A 25,559-nucleotide genomic window follows, 5' to 3' on the forward strand; every position below is an offset into this window, starting at 1 on the left:
TTAAGTCTTTAAGTTTTATGAAAATTCTCAGATTGCCTTTTGAGGAATCTAGTCAAAAAAGGTACACTTTTAAAGAAGATAACACAGCCTACTGTGATTGTCTTCTGAGCTGGCCGACAATATGGTGAGACTCTTTGTTTTACAATTAAAAGGACTTCAGTGATTTTGCTCTTTGGTGAGTACTTTTAATAGATCCTTGCATAAACCGCACAAAATGATGAGACAGGCCAGAATTAAGCCTGACCTAGTACATTTTTCTGTAGAAATGAAATCTACAATATTGATATCAACACCCCCTATCATCTTCCTGCAGCCATGACCCCACCAGTGATGGTTTCTGCCACTCATGAATACAATCCAAAATTAAACTCGTTTTTCAAGAAAAGACCCTTCTAACCAGGAATGTTCTTCCCCGTGAAATCCACCATTAGACGAGCGTGTCTGTCAAGGAAACGCCCCTCTGTGATTCCTCGCTGCATGTCTCCTTGCTCTTGCCCCATCACGACCCTGTGACCTGTCCTCACTCATGTTTTCATGCTCTCTCCTCCTTGTCATCCATTCCATTTTATGGGTAATAGGAAGAGGGTTTAAAAAAAAACCCAAAACCCCCCCACTAGTTCTGTACTTCTTATTAAATAAAAAACTCTGCAAGACTGACCCTAAAATCACAATGCAGAAATAAATCCTTGTTCTACATTAATATCCTAAGTCAGAGACTTCCAATAGAAGATTAAAATGAAAAGCCAACACTAAAAAACAACAAGAACCAACCTAGACATGAGCTGTATAGAATTTCCTCCAGATTCTACAGCCCCCTCTGGACCTATGCTCCCCATACCCCAGCAACTTCCTTAAAGCTGCTACCCCCAAACTTCACCATCAGTCTCTGGAATCTGATTTCTTTGCCTCTGTGTGCCCAGTCTTGAGGAGCTGGAGTCCGACATTATAATATCACAGGGTTTAATAAATAAGCCATTTTTAACCTGGAAAAGTGAAAGTTCAACCAGCTTTGGGTTTCTGTTGATGCTTTAATTTCCCTCCCATCAGCTGGGCTTATATTCATTCAACTCAATGGACAAAGATTCACCCCAGCCTCTCTCAAGAGATGGAGGATGACACAAAAACATAAGTGCACAAGTGCACGAAAGTATCCAGATTACTATCTACTCTCTCTGATACATATAGGTTGCCAAATCTGAATGGAAATACATACAAGAGAAATCCCTTTTTACCAGATAAAATGAAGTACATTAAAGAGCTCTGAAAATCAAAAAGATAACGTAGACCCAAATTGTAGCTTTTTAAAAAATTATGTCTATTTTACAAAACTGACCTACAATTGAGCCAGTGATTCTATTTCTTCTGGCAAAATTCAATATAACATTTCAACATGACAAAATAACAGATATTTTTTTCTAGGTTTTTTTTCCCCCAACAAGTTGCCTCAAACAGTGTATAATTATCAATCTCCTAGACGCTGGAGACTAATGATGATGATACCTGATGTTATCCTAATTTAATATCCATGTAAATTCACATATAATATTTTATTTCCTCTCCACACCCTCAGGAAACATGTTTTGAAAGCCAATTTACAGATGAGGGCTCTGAGGGTCAAACAGGTTACTTGGTATTTCCAAGGACAAAGAACTGGTACGTAGGAGGTCTAACATTTGAATCCATATCCACTTGTCTTTAATGCCATTATATTTACCTTGAGGTCCTTTGGTGGAGGGGTCCCAAGGCTTTGATGCATTCCAGAATCATCTAAGCTCATCTCCCTAACATTCTGAGGTCTGGGGTTATTCTTAAATATCGCAGGTAATGACCAGAAGACAAGCATTTGTGGATATATGAAAATGAGCAACTGGAACAAACTAGCAACTTAGCTGTCCTTTCCTCTGATAGAACAATCAGGTGAGTTCTACTGAAAATTTCTTTCATTCGATATAGCAATTAATGTTAAGACTACTGCATGCCTGCTTTGTACCATGATATCAACAAAGCTAGTGAAATTTTATTGCTTGTTTGATTAAGTTTCATAAAGCCTAAGGAATGGTTCCCAAGTATTCATTATATTTCAGTCACCTCTGCAATAGCTGGGATGGCCACCCCAACACAAATCACTTCTAGGAACCTAAATAAACAAATACTCATTCACTAACTTAGAACTTATTTGATGAGACAATTACAAGGAATTGGTAGACAATGCCACCACTCCCTTCCCCAACTACATAAAACCAATTTTTAAACCTCCAGGTTTCTGTTTCCTCATCTGAAAAAGTACACTTCTGTGCTAGATGAATATTAAAGTTCCAAGAAGCACTTTCTGCTCGTGGACGCCGCCGAGTAAGCATCGTTGACGTCTCCCCCACCCACCCTCCACTGCCGTCATGTCTAAGTCAGAGTCACCCAAAGAGCCCGAACAGCTGTGGAAGCTCTTCATCAGAGGTGTGAGCTCTGAAACAACCGATGAGAGCCTGAGGAGCCATTGTGAGCAGCCGGGAGCGTGCACAGACTGTGTGGTAATGAGGGATCCAAACAACAAACGCTCCAGAGGCTTCGGGTTTGTCACATATGCCACTGTGGAGGAGGCGGATGCGGCCATGAAGGCAAGGCCACACAAGGTGGATGGAAGAGTTGGGGAACCAAAGAGGGCTGTCTCAAGAGAAGATTCTCAAAGGCCTGGTGCCCACTCAACTGTGAAAAAGATTTTTGTTGGTGGCATTAAAGAAGACACTGAAGAACATCATCTAAGAGATTACTTTGAACAGTAGGGGAAAATTGAAGTGATTGAAATCGTGACTGACCCAGGCAGTGGCAAAAAGAGAGGCTTTGCTTTCATAACCTTTGATGACCATGACTCTGTAGACAAGATTGTCATTCAGAAATACTACACTGTGAATGGCTACAACTGTGACATAAGGAAAGCCCTATCTCAGCAAGAGATGGCTAGTGCCTCATCCAGCCAAAGAGGTTGAAGTGGTTCTGGAAACTTTGGTGGTGGTCGTGGAGGTAGTTTTGGTGGGAATGACAACTTTGGTCGTGGAGGAAACTTCAGTGGTCGAGGTGGCTTTGGTGGCAGCCACGGTGGCGGTGGATATGGTGGCAGTGGGGATGGCTATAATGGATTTGGTAATGATGGAAGCAATTTTGGAGATGGTGGAAGCTACAATGATTTTGGCAGTTACAACAATCAATTTTCAAATTTTGGACCCATGAAAGGAGGAAACTTTGGAGGCAGAAGTTCTGGCCCCCATGGTGGTGGAGGCCAATACTCTGTCAAACCCCGAAACCAAGGTGGCTATGGTGGTTCCAGCAGCAGCAGTAGCTGTGGCAGTGGCAGAAGGTTTTGATTACTGCCAGGAAACAAAGCTTAGCAGGAGAGGAGAGCCAGAGAAGTGACGGGGAAGCTCCAGGTTACAACAGATCTGTGAACTCAGCCAAACACAGCGCTGGCAGGGCCTGGCTGCTACAAAGAAGACATGTTTTAGACAATACTCATGTGTATGGGCAAAAAAAACTCGAGGACTGTATTTGTGACTAATTGTATAACAGGTTATTTTAGTTTCTGTTCTGTGGAAAGTGTAAAGCATTCCAACAAAGGGTTTTAATGTAGACTTTTTTGCACCCATGCTGTTGGTTGCTAAATGTAATAGTCTGATCATGACGCTGAATAAATGTGTCTTTAAAAAAAAAAAGTTCCAAGAAGCAGTAAACTTCTATGTGTCTATAAAATATTCCATTTCACTGACATAGCATCCAGGTATTAATACTGGTTTTAATCGTCAGTCAACACAGGCTTTAAAACATCAGCAATCTTGTTCTGCTGCCTGGCAAGGCTTAAAACCCAGGATTTCATCAGAATCACTGTTTCCATCTGGCAACATGTAGAGTAACATTCATTCAGAAACTATCTTTTGCATAATTACTCTTAAATAGCTAGGGTATAACTGACAGTTCTGTAAATGTAGTTACTTTATGTAACTTGTGCCTCTATTTAGCACAATATACTTATCCTTTTGTCTTTCTGGCATTTTTCTTTTGGGAACTGAGTTCACGGTCAAATCCAAATGATATAATATAATTTTTTAATGTACCCACCAGAGAAATGGCAGTCTCTGCCTTTAATTACATGCTATTGAATTTTAACAAACAGTTCTAGGAATGTCTGCCAAATTTCTACAATCTAGAGCAACTACATCATGAGAGAAAAGACGGTTTACAATTTATTATGTATTATTTTTCTGGAACTACAGAAATATTCACTGTAGTTCTAGTTAAAATTTCATTTTAACAATAGCTAGATAAACAGAAACACAGACCTTCTCAGCACATGGACTGCCTACCCAAGGATCTTAACTCTCAGCCTTGAACTACTCTTCTCTCACTTCTATTTTCACTCTCCACCTCACATCACTTACAGTCTGTCTAGGCAAGGTAGAGACTACATTATGATTAAATTCTAGAAATACTAATATTAAGAAGAAATGACAGGCAAGGAGGAGGGATGAGATAGCAGAGGTAAACCGTGCCTGCGTTAGTCACTCCATGGATCACAGGACCTACTGTGCACAATACCGGGGCACGGAGTACGTGCTCAATATCCCCTAAACAGGGGATGTCTAACACGGGGCAGAGCAATGTACAGAGAGACAGCAAGCTTGGGGATTTCCTAGTGAATAACACTGAAGCAGTAGAGGGAAAACCATCATGGAGGTTAAATGCAGGAATGGCTTAAGGGTAGCTGACTGAGTGTTAACTTTCTGAGATTTAATTACTTGGGTTAATTCAGAAGCAGAGCCTAGGGAAGCCCCTGAATTGAAGTTCAAATAGCTGTAAGATAGGAGCCACACCTCTGGCCTTAAACTAGAGAAAGGAAATTGACAGTAAACTCATATTTGTGTGACAATAACCTAAATTTGCAGGAAGTTTATGCTCCAAGATTCCGTATGTACGCAATCTGAACAGCAGGCTAAGTAGGCTGGACTGCTGTGGACACAGGAGTTCAAGGGCTACGTTGGAGATCTATTAGAAAGAAATGATTTTGCAAAGTAGGCCATGGCAAAGGAAGACGGTGAGGGCAAAGGTGCCCAAGTGGCAATGGGAGCTACAAGAAGATCATTCTTGGACCCTCCACCCGCTTCTCTCGCTGTCATCACACTAAGCCTCTTCACCATCACCATGGCTGATCTAGCCTGGCTTTAATTTTGATTTCTGGTTATTTCTCCCCCTGGTATTTCCAGGACCATCATCTTTTCCCTCCATCCTCTCAGAGGCTAAGGCCCAATCTACAGATCCTTTACTGTTTCCTTACTGTCAGCATCTCTCCTATCTGTTTAGTCTAGGTACTAAAGCCATACTAATTGTATCCATCATCTGATCATGAAACTGGTTTAATATCACTTCACTGCAGAATATGATCCACTGTTAAGTAAGACTGCTGGTGCTTAGTTTATGTAAGAAGCCAAGTACAAATGCTGCTAAGGGAAACATGGCTGAGAATCTGTTACTTGACTCTACTGGCTCTAAACAAAAAGTGTCATGCCCACTTCCACCAAAATTCTTCCTAAAATCTGGGCAAGGGGAGTGGAATTGCATAATAACTGTAATGTCAGAAAGCCTCAAGGGAGTATTGTAGTCTACCACTGGTCACACAGAAGGAGAGGCTGTCAGTGAGGAGACAGAGGCCTGGCTACACTGGCTGGGAAACTTTAGGGCAAGTTACTTGATGTCTCTGAGTCTGAAGAACAAAGTCAGTAACTGGTTAGGTGGTGAAGGAAGAAAATACCTTCCCCTAGAGGTCTGTCCAGGGGTTAAAATGATTGTGTTAAATAATTTTGTGTACTGCCAGGCTTATAATAGTCCCTCAATAGATGGTGGCTGTTTTAATATGATGCTGCTGATGATAATACTGTACTTCTTGGCCAGCAGCCTTGGAACAGCAAGGATGTCCACAGTGCAAAGTACCCAGGAACATTTTCACCAAAAGCCAAGTTTGGGGATAACTCATGAAGTTCGGATTCTATTTAGGACAGGGTTTGTGGACAAAACTGATTACCCCTGCCTCAAGTCACATAAACGTAACGGATAAGAACATCACTTAGGCAATATGATTTAATTTATGTCAAAGGTTTGCGCCCAAATAGTAGCATCTGCACTGACTATTTCATTTTATGTAAATAAGATATGCAGCTGCATTACTATCAGTAGCTGGCATGGCTGGAGCAGAAGGACCCTCACCTGAATCTCTAGGAAACTTGCAGGGTAAGGTGTAACTTGAGGCGAGGTGCACCTGGAAGATGCATATCTAAGGTACCTGGGCCACTTCTGGGATTAAAGCCTTTCACCTGCTGAAAACTCCTTTATTCATTTACTCAACAAAGATCTGTCAGGCACCTACTACGTGCCAGGCTCTGTTGCAGGGGCTAGGGATAGAGCAGTGAACAGACAGGGTTCCCACCCTCATAGATCTCATGTGAAACTACAAGTCGTGAGGGGGCAGTGCTGTGGCCACACTGTCCTCCCTGGACTCTCGAGCTTAACCGTCTCTGAAGCTGAATGAGATTACAGAGCAGGATTGTTGACCTTCATTCAACTTCCTAGGATACAAAGACTGCACTACTTTCTGACCTAGGCAAGCAAACCTTACTGCTTCCAAACTCTTTCTGAACTGTCACAGAAAACTCAAGACTCTGAAGGAGTGGAAGATATTGATACATCTTTTGCTTGTTCCTCCAGCTCCAGATCTTGGTAAACACTTTTGGGTTAAAAACCCACAGTGGTAATTAAATATTTATCAAATCTGATTACCCTCCTACTTCATTCCATGAAAAAGAAGAAAAATCCTACTGCGAGCCTGGATCCTTGGTGGCATTCTGTGTGCCCAATTCTTCACATGAGGATGTACGACTCTTGGGTTAATGGGCGTGATTCTGTGTCCTGTGGTGGGAGGGCCCTGATGAAACTGAGCTACCATGGGTACAGCTTTCTCAAAGACTCTTAGATAGGCCAGAGATTATGAAGACAGTTTAGAGTCAGAACACAGCCCTCCAGAGGAACTTTAGAATCCCCAGGCCTCTTCCTCTTCTGTCCACCCTTCTGCAACATCGTACAAAGGCAGGCAATTCCAGGATGGCTGCAGGTCCTCAGAAGCCCTCAAATTAGGAACTCTATCAACAAACTTCTATGGCTGCCCGACCTCTACATTCTAGGATGCAGATAAGGAAGGACTCAAAAAAAATGTAAGTCCTGGCATTATGCAGGGCACAGAAAATCTCAGATGGTGTACTGGGATAAGTTAATGAGTGTTTCTTGAAAAAAAAGACTCTATGGTTTAATGCTGAAACATGGCATGCAGTATCCTCATCTTGGAAGCTCAGAATGTATACAAACTCTGAGAAGGCCTACAGTAAAGAAATCTGTTCTGCTTAGTTAAGCTTAGCACTCTTCAAAATTATTTGGCCAAGGCACCCATCCCACCTCCTGACTAACACATTAATTTTAAAAGTTATCTAGTGCCTATTATGTGCCAGGCACTATCATGGTGATCAAAAAGTGGAAATAGTTCTGGTCTTCATGGAACTTACATAATTAACATTTATTTTCAAATATAGCCATTTAACACAACCAGTTCACTGGGTCTGTCTACCTATCTATCTATTTATTGGCTGTGTTGGGTCTTTGTTGCTGTGAGCAGGCTTTCTCTAGTTGTGGTGAGCGGGGGCTACTCTTCGTTGCCGTGCACGGGCTTCTCATCGCGGTGGCTTCTCTTGCTGCGGACCACGGGCTCTAGGCACGGGGGTTTCAGTAGTTGTGGTGTGCAGGCTCTGGAATTGTGGCTCATGGGCTCTAGAGCACAGGTTCAGTAGTTGCGGCACACGGGCTTAGTTGCTCCGCAGCACGTGGGTTCCCGGACCAGGGCTCGAACCCGTGCCCCCTGCATTGGCAGGCGGATTCTCAACCACTGCGCCACCAGAGAAGTCCCAGTTCACTGGGTCTTTACCTGAGCATTTAACCTGACGAATCTCTTCAACCCACTAAATTCCACTTTAAATCCTATGATCTTTAGACCTTTAAGGGACAAAAAGTAGCAGCTACTCCTCACAAAATATTTCTGCTCTGGAAAACAGTCTGGCAAAGCCTCCACGGATCCACTGTGGCAATTAAAAGCTCTGTACCAGATGCCAACAGGTGTTTGTACCGTTTGTATTCATCACTATATCTACGTACAGTGCCTGGCTCACTGGAGGCATTTAACAAATGTGTGTTTGAATGAATGGTGAATGCCAATGACCCCCTCTAGCGCCCTCCGCCCCAAATTCTGATAAGAATGACCAAGGTCAAACTCCTGTGTTAGTCTCCATGGCCAGCCTGGATTTAGATTCCCTTCATTAAATGCTGACCTTACCGTGCCAACCTGCTTTTATATGCCAAGTTCAGATATGGGCACTTCTTACTTGATGATGTTAAGAGATAACACTATTTGCAAATGTTTTAATGACCAAATATATCTTTCTTAATGAAGCTAATGTGTTGAAACGTAATCCCTTATAGAGGCACAGCTGGCTCATGGTCTGAACATAAAACTGGGATTCAAGTGCATCTTCTAACGCCAGCCCTGCAATTTCCTTTAAAAAAATTAATATTCATGTATTTTAATTTTTTAGTCAGTAAAATAGGGAAATAAGCACTGGCTGGTCTGCCTAAATGGAGTACACATGAAATATATAAATAAACAAGATACCAAGAAGCAAAACAATCACTAATTATGAAATTGGATGCAAAGAAAATTTCAGAGATTTAGCTCATTTTCAATCAAATACACAGGAAATACACAGGAAACGCAAAATGACTTCCTGGGTGCAATATTCTTATCAATAACAAGAAAAGATTCCAAAGAAAGGAAAGAGGATATTAATTGCTTTTCAAATAAGACAGTCTACTGAGCCCCCCAGACAAAATGAACAGAATCTTTAAAAGTGGAATTAATATTCCCTGGATTTCATAACACTTTATTTCTTACCTTGTCTTTACACATTCAAGTGGCATACCATTTTAAAAACTGTCATGGTAAACAGAATCTACTTTATTGTAGAGTCTTTCACAAGGTAAAGGAAATGTGAAGAGCTGAGAAAGTAAGCAACCCATACTGTTGGCATCTTAGCACTTATGATCATGACAAGTACTCAAAAAAGGCAATACTGGGCTTTAAAGCTGAACTGTACATTATCTCTTTCTCAGAGCCCTGGGGCTATCGCTGCAAAGCACAGTGGTCCATTCTAAGATCTGAATAGAGAAAAGGAAGAGATCATTAAATTATAATTTCCATGCACAATTGGTACAAGTATTTCCTACCAACAGGACTGATATGAAAGCAAGATCCCAGAATAAAGCTGCTCAGCAGAGAGGATGGCAGTATAGTGTCCTGTAAATTTGATTTCACTGAAAGCCCTGACACATCATAATAGTGAAATCCTATTTACTGTAGCAAGCAGGGTGGATAATGCTATTTAATACCTGGTATACTCTGTGCCATCAGCCCATAGCTTTGTACTCCACATTCTCATCTTACCTTAAGGTTAATACTTCTTGACAGCCTACATGGTAAATAGAGCCCCAAATTAAGTGCTGATACCATGATTTACAAATCTTTCCTCTAAAGTTAGGCATAGAAAAACTGGCTCCAGTTAAAGGGATCATTTTTACAGGATGCACTTTTAACAGTTCATCCTGGAAAAAATTTAAGTCTCGTATCCCTAAAGCCAGATTAAGAAAGCATTTCAAGGTTACCCAAGGTTACCACATTTCCCATTAGAAAATTCAGAGAGGTTAACAGAAAAGCCAATGTGTTTGGAGGACTTGTTGAATAATGAATTAAGGATAAGACCCCCATATTCACTATACTGTATCAATTTTCTTGCCCCTAGAGAACAAAAATAGAAAAAAAAAAAAAGTCCACCCTGCTTGCTGCTTTTGGAATATCTGCAATAATAAACTTCCCTTAGGGAGCCCGGTAAGAGTGCAAAAGGGTTCAGTCTCTGAATCTAAGTTATAAATAACTGTTTCAATTACATTAACAAAGGATATGGTGATACTGGGCCTTATTAATTTCTCTACCTAACAATTAACATCTAAGTGCATTTATTTGAACTATCATTACTTGTTAATCATAAAAAAAAAATCTCAGAGCAACTGAAGGTACATGCTGAAAACCACTTTGCTGAAACCTCTGCCATTTTTAATGGTATTATGATTAAAAGTGACCTTGGCTTCTATGCCTTCAACATCCAAACTCCTGGACCAGAGAGGCTTATCTTTCTGCAACCCTCGGTAACTACAGAAACCACAGAGAAACTGCCTTGATTTCAAGATGAATGAGGAGGCCAGTACAAAATTTCCAAGTGTCGAAGGAATAATCTCTCTCTCTAGGCCGACAAATGCAAACTAGCATAACCTACGGAGGCATATCTACCACAAAGTTATGCTTTTAACTACTGTGTTAAATCTGCTATATCACAGTGCATGGCCAAAACATACACATTATTTAGTGTATATATCAGCTACCCATATGACCTAGAATCACTGACAACTGTTTAGAAAGCACCTCAGGGGGAAAACATCGAAGGGTTTTTTTATCCCATAAATTGAGTTTAAGCAGTTATCACCCTACCCCAAAATAGACTGTTTATGTTTTAGGATCTCAGATGTCAGTGGTCTGTGATTCTACCCTGTATTAATCCCTTGAAATGGCTGACCCAGCTCTGCTCAATGAAATATTTTTACAGTGACAGACTTCATCTGGTAGTAAAAATGCATAATAATTTCTTCGCATAAGGAACACACTGGGCTGGCAATAATCTGTTCTGTTGTCATTTCTCTTTATTATCATTCTTGGCATTATTTTTCCCCCAAGCTTTGCAAAGAGGAACACAGAAATGAAGGTACTAATGACAAAGAAGTCGTCAAGCAATCATAAAAGCCAATTAATCATACAGATGAGCCCAACACTGTGATGCAATAGAAGCTATGCCACCCACTACAAGTAAAAAGGCTTTTAAAAATTGCTCATTTGATGTAAGCATGACCTTAGAATTTAATTAGCAACTCTCTCCACAGGTGATGAACTAGTAAAGTACTTTTCTTCTTAATGACAATTTATTTTTCACCATTCTCTTTGCCCTGCTCTCTTTTGCTCAGCTTGTATAATTCCCTCTCCTCCTTAATTGTATGCGGTTGACTGCAAAGTGTATGTAAATAGCTGCTGAAATCCAGAGGAGCCTGTAAACTGAAAGCAATACATACCCCACTACCCTGTTGATCTGAACACTGTAACAGTACCCAACTAAGCTCTCTGATCTCCCTCAGCTCCTCAAGCCACCAGGCCTTTTACAGCTCTCTTCATGCTGTGCCAAACCCCACCATTCTCATGAACGCCAAAAGCAAAGTGCATTCAGTAGAGCACATCAATTCAATTCATAATTGAGAAGTCAGACATGCAAGACACACTGATCATCAAAGAACTCATATCTCTAGATGTCCTGGGGAGCGAGGGGTCCTTCATCCTAGAAGATCCTGGGAGAATCTGGATTCTGCCCTGTTATAATATGGCCTTGGTCCTGCCTCTCAATTTCCTTCCAGAGTGCCAGCAGACTACGAGAAAAATACACACTTTCCTGAAGAATATCCAGGCAATGGATGTTCCGGGAGCAGGCAATCCAGGCTCTAATTAGATAATCATCAAAACAGTTGATAAAACAGTTACAGAAAGTTTGTTTTCTTTCTAGAGAGGGAATGAGATGACTATCCTGTAGTAACACTGTGAGCATATGAATGAATGAATCTCAAAGACATTTCTAAACTGCTTGAATGACTATGAATTTCTTACTTCAAAGTAAAAGCAGCACAACTAGATATTACAGTAACTCTTGGGGGTATCATGCTGCAGTCGCTAAGTAATAAGACCCTGTTTATTGCCTTTTGGTCCAATTTTCCCAGGAAGTGCCAAATCCTGGGGAGAAAATTAGGCATTTTGAATGCTTAACATTTTCAGGTTATGAGGTGGCACTGATCAAGTTTTAACATCAGGACCTAAAAAGTTGTATTAGAAGCCAGGAGTTAATTTACTACCCAAAGAATTAACAAAGCAATCAGCAGGATTTAACTTCTTAAGTGCACAACTGACAAACTTTAAAGATGGTGCTGGACAATGGCTAAAAGCTCAGGTGTTGGACCTGGCTCAAATCCAGATCACATTTTGTCTGTATATTCTTGGGCAAGTTACTTGAAGCCTTAGGACCTTCATCTAAACAACAGGGTTGACAGCCTCATAGGGTTGTTTATGATAATAAAATGACGTAATCCATGCAAAGTGCCCAGCACAACATAAATACTCAAAAAATGTTACTGTTAGCTACTAGGACGATGAGGATGCTATAAATATCCAGATATTCAAAGTTAAACTTGATTTTCTCACAGGATAGATTTAGATTATTAATTTAAATAACTAATGAAGATACTAAATATTTTGTGAATACTTAAGAACTGTACACTAATAGCTTGGACCTAACTTTACGGCATAAGCTTAGTAAATGTAGGATTCGTTCACGCACGCCTACTACGTGAGTTGTGGGAAATAAGAAAATGACCTTTATCCTCAAGGAGTTTACAAAATAAACACAGATAACTAATCACAATTGTCATAAATGTGGCACATTAAGGAAGGTACACAAAGCATTATGGAGAATTCCCTGAGGGACTGGCAAAGGCTCCTTAGAAACATCTAAGAACCTTTTCTTCGAAAGCTGCCCTGGGCTTTCTTTCATCAAATCTCCCAACAGGAATTAATACTCTCAAGCCTCTTACCTCAACCACCAGGAATTGATACTCAAGCCTCTCTCAATTAGGGCATACCTACATGCAACGCCTCTCACATTCTTTTTTTTTTTCCCCTTTTAATTAATTTATTTATTTTTGGTGGCCTTAGGTTTTCGTTGCTGCACACAGGCTTTCTCTAGTTGCAGTGAACGGGGGCTACTCTTCGTTGTGGTGCCTGGGCTTCTCATTGCAGTGGCTTCTCTTGTTGCGGAGCATGGGCTCTAGGCACACGGGCTTCAGTAGTTGTGGCGCGCGGGCTTAGTTGCTCCTCGGCACGTGGGATCTTCTCAGACCAGGGCTTGAACCCGTGTCCCCTGCATTGGCAGGCAGATTCTTAACCACTGCGCCACCAGGGAAGTCCACGTTCTTAAAATACAAAAGTTTATCTCACGTCCACGTCAACGTTGTCTGATGAAGCTGGCAACATTTGCAATGAAACAAGGACTCAAAAAACTTTTAAATGGCTTTGACCTTCTTTCTCAGTGAAGAGTTGTTGCTTCTGCATACTGGTTCTGAGAAGCGTGAAATTGGTGTCCAATTAAATTGCACGTATTACTCCTCCCGAGTTAGTGAAAGGAGAAAGTTATCTCAGACTCCTGGTGAACCAGCCAATATAAATACCTGGGACGAGAAAGCTCCATTCACACAAGGGAATGTCTAACTGATAAGGAGTTTACTGAAATAGAACCAAGAGGCACACCAAGCTGTATTATAGAACTGAATGTTCTTCAAATGCTCAACAGACTTGGGTTCATAATTCTCAAATGACCATGAATTTCTCACTTCAAAGTAAAAGAAGCACAATGAGATATTAAGATAACTCTTAGGGGTATCATGCTGTAGGTGCATCACGAAATTTGCCTCAAGTCAATGAAAATGAATAGTTGAGTAACAAGACTGAGTCATAAAAAAGTGATTATGTATACAATTACTGTGTTTGCTAATCTAGCTGATGGGCAGATGGTACGATGGTCTTAGAAATCATCCCTGTAATGACTCTGTAAAAGACTCAGTGTCCCCTCCTCTCCATTAATATACCACCTAGTATTCAGTGTATGGTTTCTTAAGTTCACTTGGTTAAAATAGAGAAAGATATGTACTTATATCCACTTTTAAACTTGAATTTTAAACAGGAACCTGGGATTTCATTGTAAGTTAATGATTCTGCAAGTTATAATACCACAATCATTTTTTTTCTTACATTATCCACTATTGGATTGGGCATTTTACATCTTTTAACACAAAGTGTGTAGAATTTCTAACAGAAATGGTTAGACGTTGTACTTTTCACTGTCATCACAAGAAAAACCCTCTTTACAATCTTTCGCATTAAGGCTAGAAAATGCTTCATCTCTGGACACCTAAATGTCTCTCAAATGTTCCTAGATGAAATCCAATTGGACAAAATTCACCTTAGGTACTTTAGGAATGGCAGTAATAAACAAAAACAAGATATTATAAAATGGGCAGAAGACACCAGAAAGCTGAATAACACTAAAGTAATTTTATGATTTTTAATATCTTGCACACAATGGAAAGGAAATATTCTTTAATGGCAACAGCTTGAATTTGCTAAGCTCTTTCCAGTTTTCAAGGGGCTTTTAAATGTATCATTTTAAAGAACCAGAGACCACGAGAGATTAGGTGAATTGTCAAATAACTAGATGAAAAAGCCATGCCTTCTGACTCCTAGTCCAGCATTCTTTCCACCACATGTTCTTAAATATGGAGTTATTAAGTATTAACTAATAATAATGTGATTATTCCTCCTCGGCATTCTTCTAAGTTCACTCAGCTTCTCAGCTTTCAGTTAAAATTCCTAAATAACTTCTTTCCAGCCTCATCTTCAAAAAGGAAAAGATGTGTGTTTGTGTGTTATTAAGAAGACGTTTGTGACAATGATTTGGTATCAGCACACCATGTCCACCTGACCTTCCCCACCTTGTTCTAACCTGAGACCAGAAACAACAGTTAACTGTTAAGCAGACCCCTTTAATCGGCCGAGAGCAAATCCTCTCAGTGCCTCATACCCATCACTGAATATCTCTATCAAATTGGTGGATTTATGAGAAATGTGTAAATATTTATCAGTGCCTTTTCTTATACCTAACAGTAATCGATGAGGACTTCAAAAGGTATCTAGCATAGTAATACTTGAAAGCAAAGAAAACTATCACTGAGTGGGGAAAAAGCAGGTCCTGGTTAATCACCTCAAAAACTTTTACTCAATCATTTTATTCCGCTAACATTTACTCATTATATCAGGGACAGTGCTCTGGATAGACAGAAGTAAAAAGAAGAGCTACCACTGACTGAATGGTTACCCTGTCCTGGACACTATTATAGGTGATTTGTGAGAATTATCTCATTGAACAAATTAATGAGGTAAGTACTATTATACCATCATTTTATAGCTGAGGAAACTGGAAGTTTACGTTAGATGCTCCATGAGATGCAGCAGGTAAATGTCAGTTCAGGGATTTGAATCCAAGCCACCTGATGTCAGAACCTGTGCACTAAACCAGGCTTCTGCAAACCACAACTCATGGGGCAAATCCAGCCCGCCACCTGTTTTACTACAGCCCTAAGAATGGTGTTACGTTTTTAAATGGTTGGGGGAAAAAAATCAGAAGAGTATTTCATGACATTTGAAAATTACATGAAATTCTAACTTCAGTGTCCACATATTAGAACAGTCACACTTGTTCACTGACATACTGGCTATGGCTGCTTTCACATTACAATGGCAGAGTCGAGTGGTTGCAACAGAAACCATACATGGCCTGCAAAGCCTGCAATATTTACTATCTGGCCCTTTACAGAAAGATGTGCTGACTTCTGTGCTAAGCATTTCCACTTTATGCTTATTTAACATCTCTACCTGGATGTCTTAAGTAGCATCCCAAACTTACCATATCCAAAATCGAACTGATTTCCTCCACTACCCACATCCAGATCCATATTGTAATAGCCTTGGCCTTGGAAAATCCATCCTTCTAGCTGTAAAAGCTATATACCTAGAATATCTCTGAGTTCTTTCTTTCACTCATGTTCAAAACCACCAGCACATCTGGTCAGCTCTGCCTGTGAAACATCCAACCACATCTCATTCCTCCACTGCTAGCACCCTGGCCCAAGCCATCACCACCCCTTTTCTGAATTGCCACTATTACCTCCAAGTCCCTCTTGCTTCAGTTCTTGCCCAAGACAGCAGCCAGAATACTCTTCCACTCAAAAGCCCTCTTGGTGCTGGCCTGCTTCCCATTGCTGCAGACCTCTTCCCAGATACCATCCCATTAGACAGGCCCTCCCTCTCCACCCAACCCCACACCTGCACTCTTAGGCCCTGGGACTCCTTTTCCCCCCACTTTACTGTCTGCCATATTATCACAATCTGCCATTCAACATGCTGACGAGGTTTTAATTGAATTTAAGCTCCACGAGGGCAGAAGTTTAGTTCACTTTCTTTATTAGCATATCTCTGGCACTACCAGAGCCTGGCATATATTAGGTAGATATCTGCTGAATCAGTGAGAAAATGGTCCCTACACTCAAGAAGCACTCAGTTCAGTGACATACAGAGACAGGTGAAGATCAACACCAAATATTTGTACTGAATGGGGCTTAATAGTTTCTTTCTTACTTTATCTAGTTTCTTATGAAACAACCTATTCTAAATCAATCAACTTTGGGAGTCTCAATCAAAGCAAAGAGAAAGCTAGCTTTGTAACCTCATGGTCTATGTATGAACTTATCCTAGACAACAAATACACTTCACTGAACAGGGGCACTGATTGGGTCCCTCAAGCTCCCATTCTTAAACCCACTGCTTCCTTTTGTTCCAGCCTTAATTTCCTTCTTTGCGTCTCTGTCAAATTCTAGGGTCAGGTCAACCAGAGGTACTTCCTCCACTCCTCATCCTAACTCTTCTCCTGAGTCCTACTATTTAGCTCCTGTCCACCAGTTTTGAAGAAGACATTCATTTCTTGGCCACAAGTGCAGTGAAACAGCTTTCACAAAGACAATTTATCCTTTAAAACACTACCATTTCTAAGAACGTGCTCAAGTTTAGTCAATGTTTGGGAAAGCCAACAGTAGCACTCTACTGTTTGACCTGGAGACAATGCAGTTTCTAAACATACAGGGAAAAATATTTGGAAGGAGTTCCTTAGTAGTAAAACGCATCAATGAACAAACAACACAACAATACGCAAAACTACCGAAGTAAAAATGACATTATCTTCAAGAACGATCTGCACACTTGGCGTCTTCATTTCCTGGCCACTTATTAATGAGACAAAGCAGTTACAGTGCTAATGTACTGATTTTTAAATATATACGTGGGAACACCGCAAATGTGGTAAAAGAAGAGAATCACTGACAAGAAATAGTCATACCCTCTCCTCCAGTCTAGCCAGCTGCTCTTTGTAGAATGCATCCTGCTTCTTTATCACTCGATCTTTCTCTTCCAGCTGCTTAGCCTAAAAAAAGAAATGAAGAATATACTATATGAAGAAAAAGCAGTAACAGCAAAGCAGAAGTATAAATTGCATTAGAAATAAGTATTCAAAGATGAAGATTTTTGCAATCTATTAGGTCTCTGCCATAGAAAAAACATTAATAAGATGAGGACTGCTGCATCTAAATGTAAAGAATGAGTCTGCATTGCACTTGTTGTTAACTGTAACAGCTGTGTCCTACTTTGTCCAAGTGTTTTTGATAATGTCAGAATACAGACAGTTTTATTTAACTTCTCTTTCGAAGAGTAATTTCAAGGATTAATATTTTGCACAATAAGACTTTGATTTTATTCCAGGTATAATACACGTGGTTATTAACCATCTTTCTGGAGCGATAACCACAAGAAAACGCCTATATAAGATTTTGTACATCAACCTTAACGTTTGAGAACCCTTAAACTACCCAGTACAACCAGCATATAAACACATGTATTGGTCTACCTCCTTTTTAATGAAGTAGCTATCTTTGGCGAAAAGGGCAAAAACTATTGTATTTGTTTATTTGAATAATTTTAAATAATTAATAAAATAATAAAAGTAATTTTTAAACTCTTAGTTATCCCACTTCTAATTTATAAGATTTTCTTTTTACAAAATTAAAAATCAAGTAATAAAATATTTATTCTTGAAAAAAATAATGATAAAGATGCTTACTTTTGAATGTTTTTCAAGCTAAATTTAAAAATGCATTTCTTTGAAATCTTGCCATTTGGAACAACATGGATGTACCTAGAGGGTATTATGCTAAGTAAAATAAGGCACACAGAAAAAGAGAAATATTGTATGATTTCACTTATATGTGGAATCTAAAAAACAAAACAATGAACAAACATAGCCAAACAGAAACAGAGTCATAGATACAGAGAAGAAACAGACTGTCAGAGGGGAGGGGTGTGGGGAGGAGAGAAATAGGTGAGGGAGATTAAGAGGCAAACTTTTCAGTTACAAAATAAATGATTCACAAATGTGAAATGTACCGTGTGGGGAATGTAGTCTATAATTAGTTAATATCTTTGTATGGTGACAGATGGCAACTAGACTTATTATGGTGATCATTTTGTAATGTACAGAAATATCGAATCACTATGGTGTGTACCAGGAACTAACAGTGTTGTATGTCAATTATACTTCAAAAACAAACGAACAAAAAGACTCATAGAAAAAGAGATCATATTTGTGACTACCAGAGATGAAGGGAGGGGGAGGGGGAATTAGACGAAGGTAGTAAAGAGGTACAAATTTCCAGTTGTAAGATAAATTAATATTAGGAATGTAATGTCCAACATGATAAGATAATTAATACTGCTCTACCTTATAAATGAAAGTTCGTAAGAAGGTAAATCCTATGAGTTCACAAGGAAAAGCATTTTTTTTTCTATTTCTTTAATGTTGTATCTATATGAGATGATGGATGTTCACTAAACTTATTGTGGTCATGATGATGTAAGTCAATCATTATGCTGTACACCTTAACCTTATACAGTGCTGTATGTCAATTATATCTCAATAAAACTGGAGGAGAATGAAAAAATACATTTCTTAAACTGTTGTTTCTATTTTATTATGTTTAAGTACCTTTATCTCGAGGAGAAGAGAACTCCCTACAATACCCCATGTTAGAAAAGTTTTTAACATATTTTTTGTTCAATGAATGTTGAATACATGCCTGACTAGTAGCTTTAAGAAATAACAGAAGTATATATTTTGGCATTCCCATTTTTGTGCCATATTTTCTTTGCAACATGATCAAGGGTCACCTGGCTCAACCGGTGTAAGGGTGACTGTCACTATATGCTTAATTTAGGTGAACCCATTGGTTCGTTTGTTGTAGGTCATTGTTTTGCTACTTACTTTGACTTCAATATCCTGCAGCATGTTAAAAACAAAAAAACAGTTATTTAACAATGTAAGTACTTATTTTTTCCCCTAATGTCAACCAAGAAATCTGATAGATAGTACCTAATACGCACATCAAAGACAGCAATGAGGGGCTTCCCTGGTGGCGCAGCGGTTGAGACTCTGCCTGCCAATGCAGGGGACACGGGTTTGAGCCCTGGTCTGGGAAGATCCCACATGCCGCGGAGCAGCTAGGCCCGTGAGCCATGGCCGCTGAGCCTGCACGTCTTGAGCCTGTGCTCCGCGACAAGAGAGGACGCGATAGTGAGAGGCCTGCGCACCGCGATGAAGAGTGGCCCCGCTTGCCACAACTAGAGAAAGCCCTCGTACAGAAACGAAGACCCAACACAGCAAAAAATAAATAAATAAATAAATAAACTGGGGGGGGGGGAGACAGCAATGGGGAAAAAAATAAGAGGACTTGTTTAAACTTGGCACACATTTAAATGTGACTGTGCTATTACAGTGTGAATAGAAGATTTCAATGAAAAGTTCATGGTGCTTGGAATAATTAAAAAACAAAATATTGAGGTTAGATAAAAATACATGTATATGCAAGTACATAATCTATGACTCCCTGATACAGCACAGTAAAAACCTCACTAGTCTGTCAGGAATATAAAAGAAAAAGTAAATGGAGAAAGAATTTTTGATAAAGTTACACGTGAAGAAAATATGCATGACTATATGATCTAAAGAGAAAAGATCTTTCTAAATTCAACACAAATCAACACAAATCTAAATCTAAATTCAACACAAATCTTTCTAAATTCAACTCCAAAATATAAAGGAAATGCAAAAGAATGGATTTATGAGAACTTCCATTAAATAAAAAACATTAAATAAAACGAATAAGCAAATGACAAAGAAATACCAACCTCTAACTGTGAAATTAGTGTTACTAATGTATAGAGCACTTAAAAAATAAGCCCTCCACCCCACCCCGCTCCCCAGAAGAGCCAAGAGAGAAACATGCAAATGACATAGACTGGCAAGTCACACAAAACGGTAAATAATAAACACATTAAAAAAAAAACCAACCCCACAAGAAATCAAAAAATGAAAATAACAAAATTCCATAATTCATCTATAAAATTTAAAAATATAAAAATAAGATTGCCCTGGATACAGGAAAAACATGCTCTTCAAGACACTGTGTGTCAGAATGTAAACTGGCACAAGTATTTTAAAAATCCATTTGACAAAATGTAAATAAGTTTGAAAACTGTACATATGCACTGAGATCTAAACACTCCACTTTTAGGACTTGAGTAATTATGGCAACATGCAAAGATATTCATGGTAAGTTTATTTAGAATTGCAAAGAAACAAAAACAAAAACCAATCTAGGGACTTCCCTGGTGGCACAGTGGTTAAGAATCCACCTGCCAATGCAGGGAACACGGGTTTGATCCCTGGTCTGGGAAGATCCCACGTGCCGCAGAGCAAATAAGCCCATGTGCCAAAACTACTGAGCCCGAGCGCTCTAGTGCTCGTGTGCATCAACTACTGAAGCCCACGCACCTAGAGTCCGTGCTCCACAACAAGAGAAGCCACCGCAATGAGAAGGCTGGGCACCTCAACCAAGAGCAGCTGACGCTCTCCACAACTAGAGAAAGCCCGCATGCAGCAACAAAGACCCAACGCAGCCAAAAAAAAGACAAAAAAACCCACAAAAAAACCAATCTAACAGTTAAATTAAAATATACTCAAAATATACTAAGTAAGAAAAAGACTATAAACAGAAAGGACAGTATGATGTCTTTTTTTGTAGGGAAGAAGAAAAAAAACAAAGACCAGAAGGATATTCAACAGAAGTTATAGCAGGGTGGTAAGCTTATGGATAGTTTCCAATTATTTTTCTTTATATTTTCCATATTAAAAATAAGCACACTTTGTAGTCAAAAGACAAAGGAGGTAATTTTTTGAGGTGAGGGAACTATTCTGCTTCTTGATCATGGTGGTGGTTAGATAAGTGCATACATTTGTCAAAACTCAAACAACTGTATATCACAAAGAATGAATTTAACTGTATAAAAATTTTAAGTCGATCCAAATAAGGCATATTAAAATTTATAAAAAGAACTATATAAATATATGGACGTGTGTGTGTATATCTCTACTACTGTTAATTTGCTTATCAGTTAGCCAATTTCACTTCTAGGCACTTAATCCTAGGAAATATTAAGAAAAGCACACAAACATAGCTAAGAAAATGCAGCCAACGTTATTTAAAGCAACAAAAAAGTGGGAACAACAGAGGTCTGTGTAAATAAGATATGGTCCAACAACAGGATATTTATTATAAAGATTTCAGTCTAGCCATAATGATTAAACATTGAGAGCCATTAAAAAATAATGTTTTAATAGAGTAATTGATTTTTTAACTCAAAATATTAAAGGGGGGGAGAATGGTCACAAATTACCATGTACACTGAGTTCCTAATTTTGGTTAATAAACAGCGGTAGGGGACAGAAGGGAAGGACAGGGCCAGTTGAGCATCCAGTTATGTAGACATAGAAAAAGTGTAATGTATGCTAAGATGTTAACAGTGGATACGATACGCATAGTGGGATAGTTTTCTTACTTAGACCATTCTCTATTTTCCAAAATTTCTATAACAAAGTTATACTTCTTTAGTCAAAAAAATATTTTTTAAACATATCACATACATTTACCCTTGACTATCAGATGGAAACATAACATGGTACAAAAGCTGTAAGAGTGAGTGATTCAGCGATTATATTAACAACCAAAAAAATTTAACAACTTGAACAGTTATTTATAGCATGGAAATTTTACTTACTAAATGCTTAATGTGTTAGCACTTGATTCTCTCCCCCATTAAATGCATGACATTGCCCACCATGGTTCTTGCAACATTTTCACTAAATAATGTTGCTTTTGTTCACATATAGTTGCACAGTGAGATTTCTTTTTTTAAGCAAAGAAAACGTAACAGATATTCTATTACAGCTATTTAGAAAACACTAAGAATCCAACACCACAAGTATACTGCTTCAGCCTAATATGGACTACACCAACCACCAAATTTAATTTTGAGAGGCTGATTACAATCTAAATAAAGGATATGCACAAATATCCATATTCACTTTTCTAAGACATAAATCCTTGGAATTTTTTTTAAAGCAACATGCCAAAAGGTCAGATATGCATACTGAAGAGGAAATACATCCAAAGCCCTGAAAACACCCAACCACAGGCTAACAACACAAATCTCTCCCTAGACTGTCAACAGAATCAATAGTCTGAGATCTACTGGGGACAATAACAGAGCAAGAAAGATGGCCACACCACCTCAGTGGCACATTGCTTTGAAACAGTTAATGTGAGGCTGGGAGGGAAAGTCACACAAATGAATCCTGAAAGTTACATAAGCCTGGGATACACTGACTAAGCTAATAGCTGCGGAGGATGGAGAGTCACACGCAACTTAAGAAAAAGCGGTAAACCAACTGCAAGGAATAAAACCTCCATGTATAACTCTAACAGACATGGAATCACTGTACATGAACAAATGAAAACAAAGAGGATTAAAACATTATTCACTGTTGTAGCAGAATCGTTTCTTAGGGGAAAAAATGGATATAAAAAGTTTCCACCCGCCTCCTGTTTGCTATTCCTCCTAGGGAGGCAATGTATACTCATTAGTTTTCAGATCCTGTTAGATTTGGGATAACGTGATTGGGCTTGAAAACATGACAGAAAATGCCTAAGTGGATCATTATGGAAAACAAGAGCATCCCATATACAAGAGAAGGAAAATAAGGAAATTAAGTTCTAAGAAACGCAACACATAAACATTTTGATGTTTTCATTCAGTGTTGGTAGCAGATTCAAACTGAAGTACACAACACGTATTTATTTCCTTAAAGACTTGCCTCTTTTCAGAAGAGACCTGAAGGTGTTTACAACAAAGGACATAATGAGGGCAAGAGAAGTAAAAAGTGGGATTACGTCTACGACAATAAAGGTAGCTTTCCAGGTACCCTTCCACGTACGTTCCTAGAGAAGTCTTCATAGCAACAACTTTTTGGCATGTTAACTCAGCCCTCTTATGCCTGGCTGCTCCTGGGGACTGAGATATGGTACAGGGTGCACAGCACTGCTCAGAGGCAGTACTGTTACTTCGCACATCAAGTACAAAGCACGTAAGGGAAGATTCTGTGCTACAGGAAAGCTTGTACATTTTAAATGACAAAGTTTCTTGAAGTGCCAGTGCTCAATTTTAATAGCTCAAGGTAGAATAAAAAGCAGGTATCAGCTCAATTTTCCATGGGATGATGTTATGAAGCCAGAAATTACTAGGATTGAGAAAAGGTAACAACGCTAAATCAATCTAAATAGGAAATCCCTATAACTACACTTCCTATAGTTCTAAAGCTTATAACAAATCTGAAACACACATATAATGAACTGGGAAAGATTTACTCTTTCACAATCATATGGATAATCTGTGGTAGGCGAAAATCAACCTATCTATCAACTCAAACAGGCAAGTAAGAGCAGGGAAAAGAGCTTTATTCTGTGTCCGAACTACATATAAACCACAACACAAACGAAATAAAATTATATGCTGACATGTAACAGAGAGAAAGAATGGAAATATCCAAAGGGGTTGAACCATAAACTTATACGGTAATACTACATTTAGAAGGAACAGACATGATCACTGTGAATATCAATTAGTGTAACAAAATAACTAAAGTGGCCATGTATTCAATTAGCTGAATACTAGAGTTTTGTTACAAATTAGAAATTACATAGGGTTCACTGAGCCTTTATCAAGTGGCATTAATAAACAAAGACTTATACTCAAAGCACTGTTTTCCAAACTACACCAGAAGGTGACCTTCAAAAGGGTAACTCATCTACATGAACCTGAACGATGCCCATCCTATTATCAACTTTAGCATAATTTTCAATGACTACTTAGAGGCATTAAGCACAAGCTATGAGCAAACCCCAGCCTGAAATATTATGTCCACTAACACAGTAAGACCTGATGGAAGTTGAATACAGGCCAAAAGATGAAAGATAAACACCATTCTTCCAAAAGACTTCTTGATCCGAAGTCTGAAAGTCACATCCAAACCCCCAGGATTTGATCAAGTCCATTTGTTTTGGCTTATTTTGTCTTCCCATAAAGAGCTTCAAGACCCTGGTCCATATGTCAGCTTTTTCATACTGATAACTTACTGGAAACAGCCTATCGAATATGTCCCCTGCAATTTGGGGGCATATCTGCCTATTCTCTTGAAAAGAGAGCGGAGGCAAAGACAGGTGGTTTTTCAAATTAAAAAAGTAGGACTTGGGCTTCCCTGGTGGCGCAGTGGTTGAGAGTCCGCCTGCCGATGCAGGGGACGTGGGTTCGTGCCCGGTCTGGGAAGATCCCACATGCTGTGGAGCGGCTGGGCCCGTGAGCCATGGCCGCTGAGCCTGTGCGTTTGGAGCCTGTGCTCTGCAACGGGAGAGGTCACAACAGTGAGAGGCCCGCGTATCGCAAAAAAAAAAAAAAAAAAAAAAAAAAAGTAGGACTTGCCTGTTGGCACAGTGTGCCAAGGCAGGGGACACAGCTTCGATCCCTGGTCTGGGAAGATCCCGCATGCCGCGGAGCAACTAAGCCCATATGCCACAACTACTGAGCGTGTGCTCTAGAGCCCGCAAGACACAACTACTGAGCCCGCATGCCACAACTACTAAAGCCCGCACACCTAGAGCCCATGCTCCGCAACAAGAGAAGCCACCACAATGAGAAGCCCATGCACCGCAATGAAGAGTAGCCCCCACTTGCCACAACTAGAGAAAGCCCACAAGCAGCAACGAAGACCCAACACAGCCAAAAATCAATCAATAAATAAATGTTCCTTTTAGAAAAAAGTAAACCAACAATGAAGTGAGGAGGTTGTCAGGTACATAAATTAGAACAGAAAGCGACGTAGTGGTACTTTGCTTTAAATTTTTCCAGTAGTTCTCTCATAACATTTGTGCACATTGTGCTACTTGACAAAAGCAGCAAAACCAAGTGCTAGATGAAATCAGAAACAATTTTACAAGCTTTCTTCTATAGCTTTAGAAAGAAAAAAACATTTTTAAACCATATATTTACTTCTCCAGCTTTCCAGTGTAATTCAGAACTTACTAGCACTATGACATACTCGGAAATCCACTTGGTGGGGAGTCAGGAGACCTGGATGCCCATTTTAGCACTGCTACATCACCAGGTGACCATGCACTGACCCAGT

The 25,559-nt window shown here is 39.4% G+C and overlaps 1 protein-coding gene and 1 pseudogene across 2 annotated transcripts in view; one reads left to right on the plus strand and one right to left on the minus strand.

The window, feature by feature from the left end:
- CHCHD3 (coiled-coil-helix-coiled-coil-helix domain containing 3) overlaps window positions 1–25,559 on the minus strand; it is a 288,171-nt gene that overhangs the window by 88,124 nt on the left and 174,488 nt on the right. Inside the window, exon 5 of the mRNA XM_082846400.1 lies at window positions 17,274–17,357. Coding sequence (XP_082702526.1) covers window positions 17,274–17,357 — 84 coding nt within the window. The remainder of the gene's footprint in view (window positions 1–17,273; window positions 17,358–25,559) is intronic.
- Window positions 2,394–3,405, plus strand: LOC309966612 (heterogeneous nuclear ribonucleoprotein A1-like; annotated as a pseudogene). The gene has a single exon. The product of its transcript is annotated as a heterogeneous nuclear ribonucleoprotein A1-like (transcript).

The sequence above is a fragment of the Leucopleurus acutus genome (assembly GCF_964270905.1).
Source record: "Leucopleurus acutus genome assembly, chromosome: 9".
NCBI classification, from domain to species: domain Eukaryota; kingdom Metazoa; phylum Chordata; class Mammalia; order Artiodactyla; family Delphinidae; genus Leucopleurus; species Leucopleurus acutus.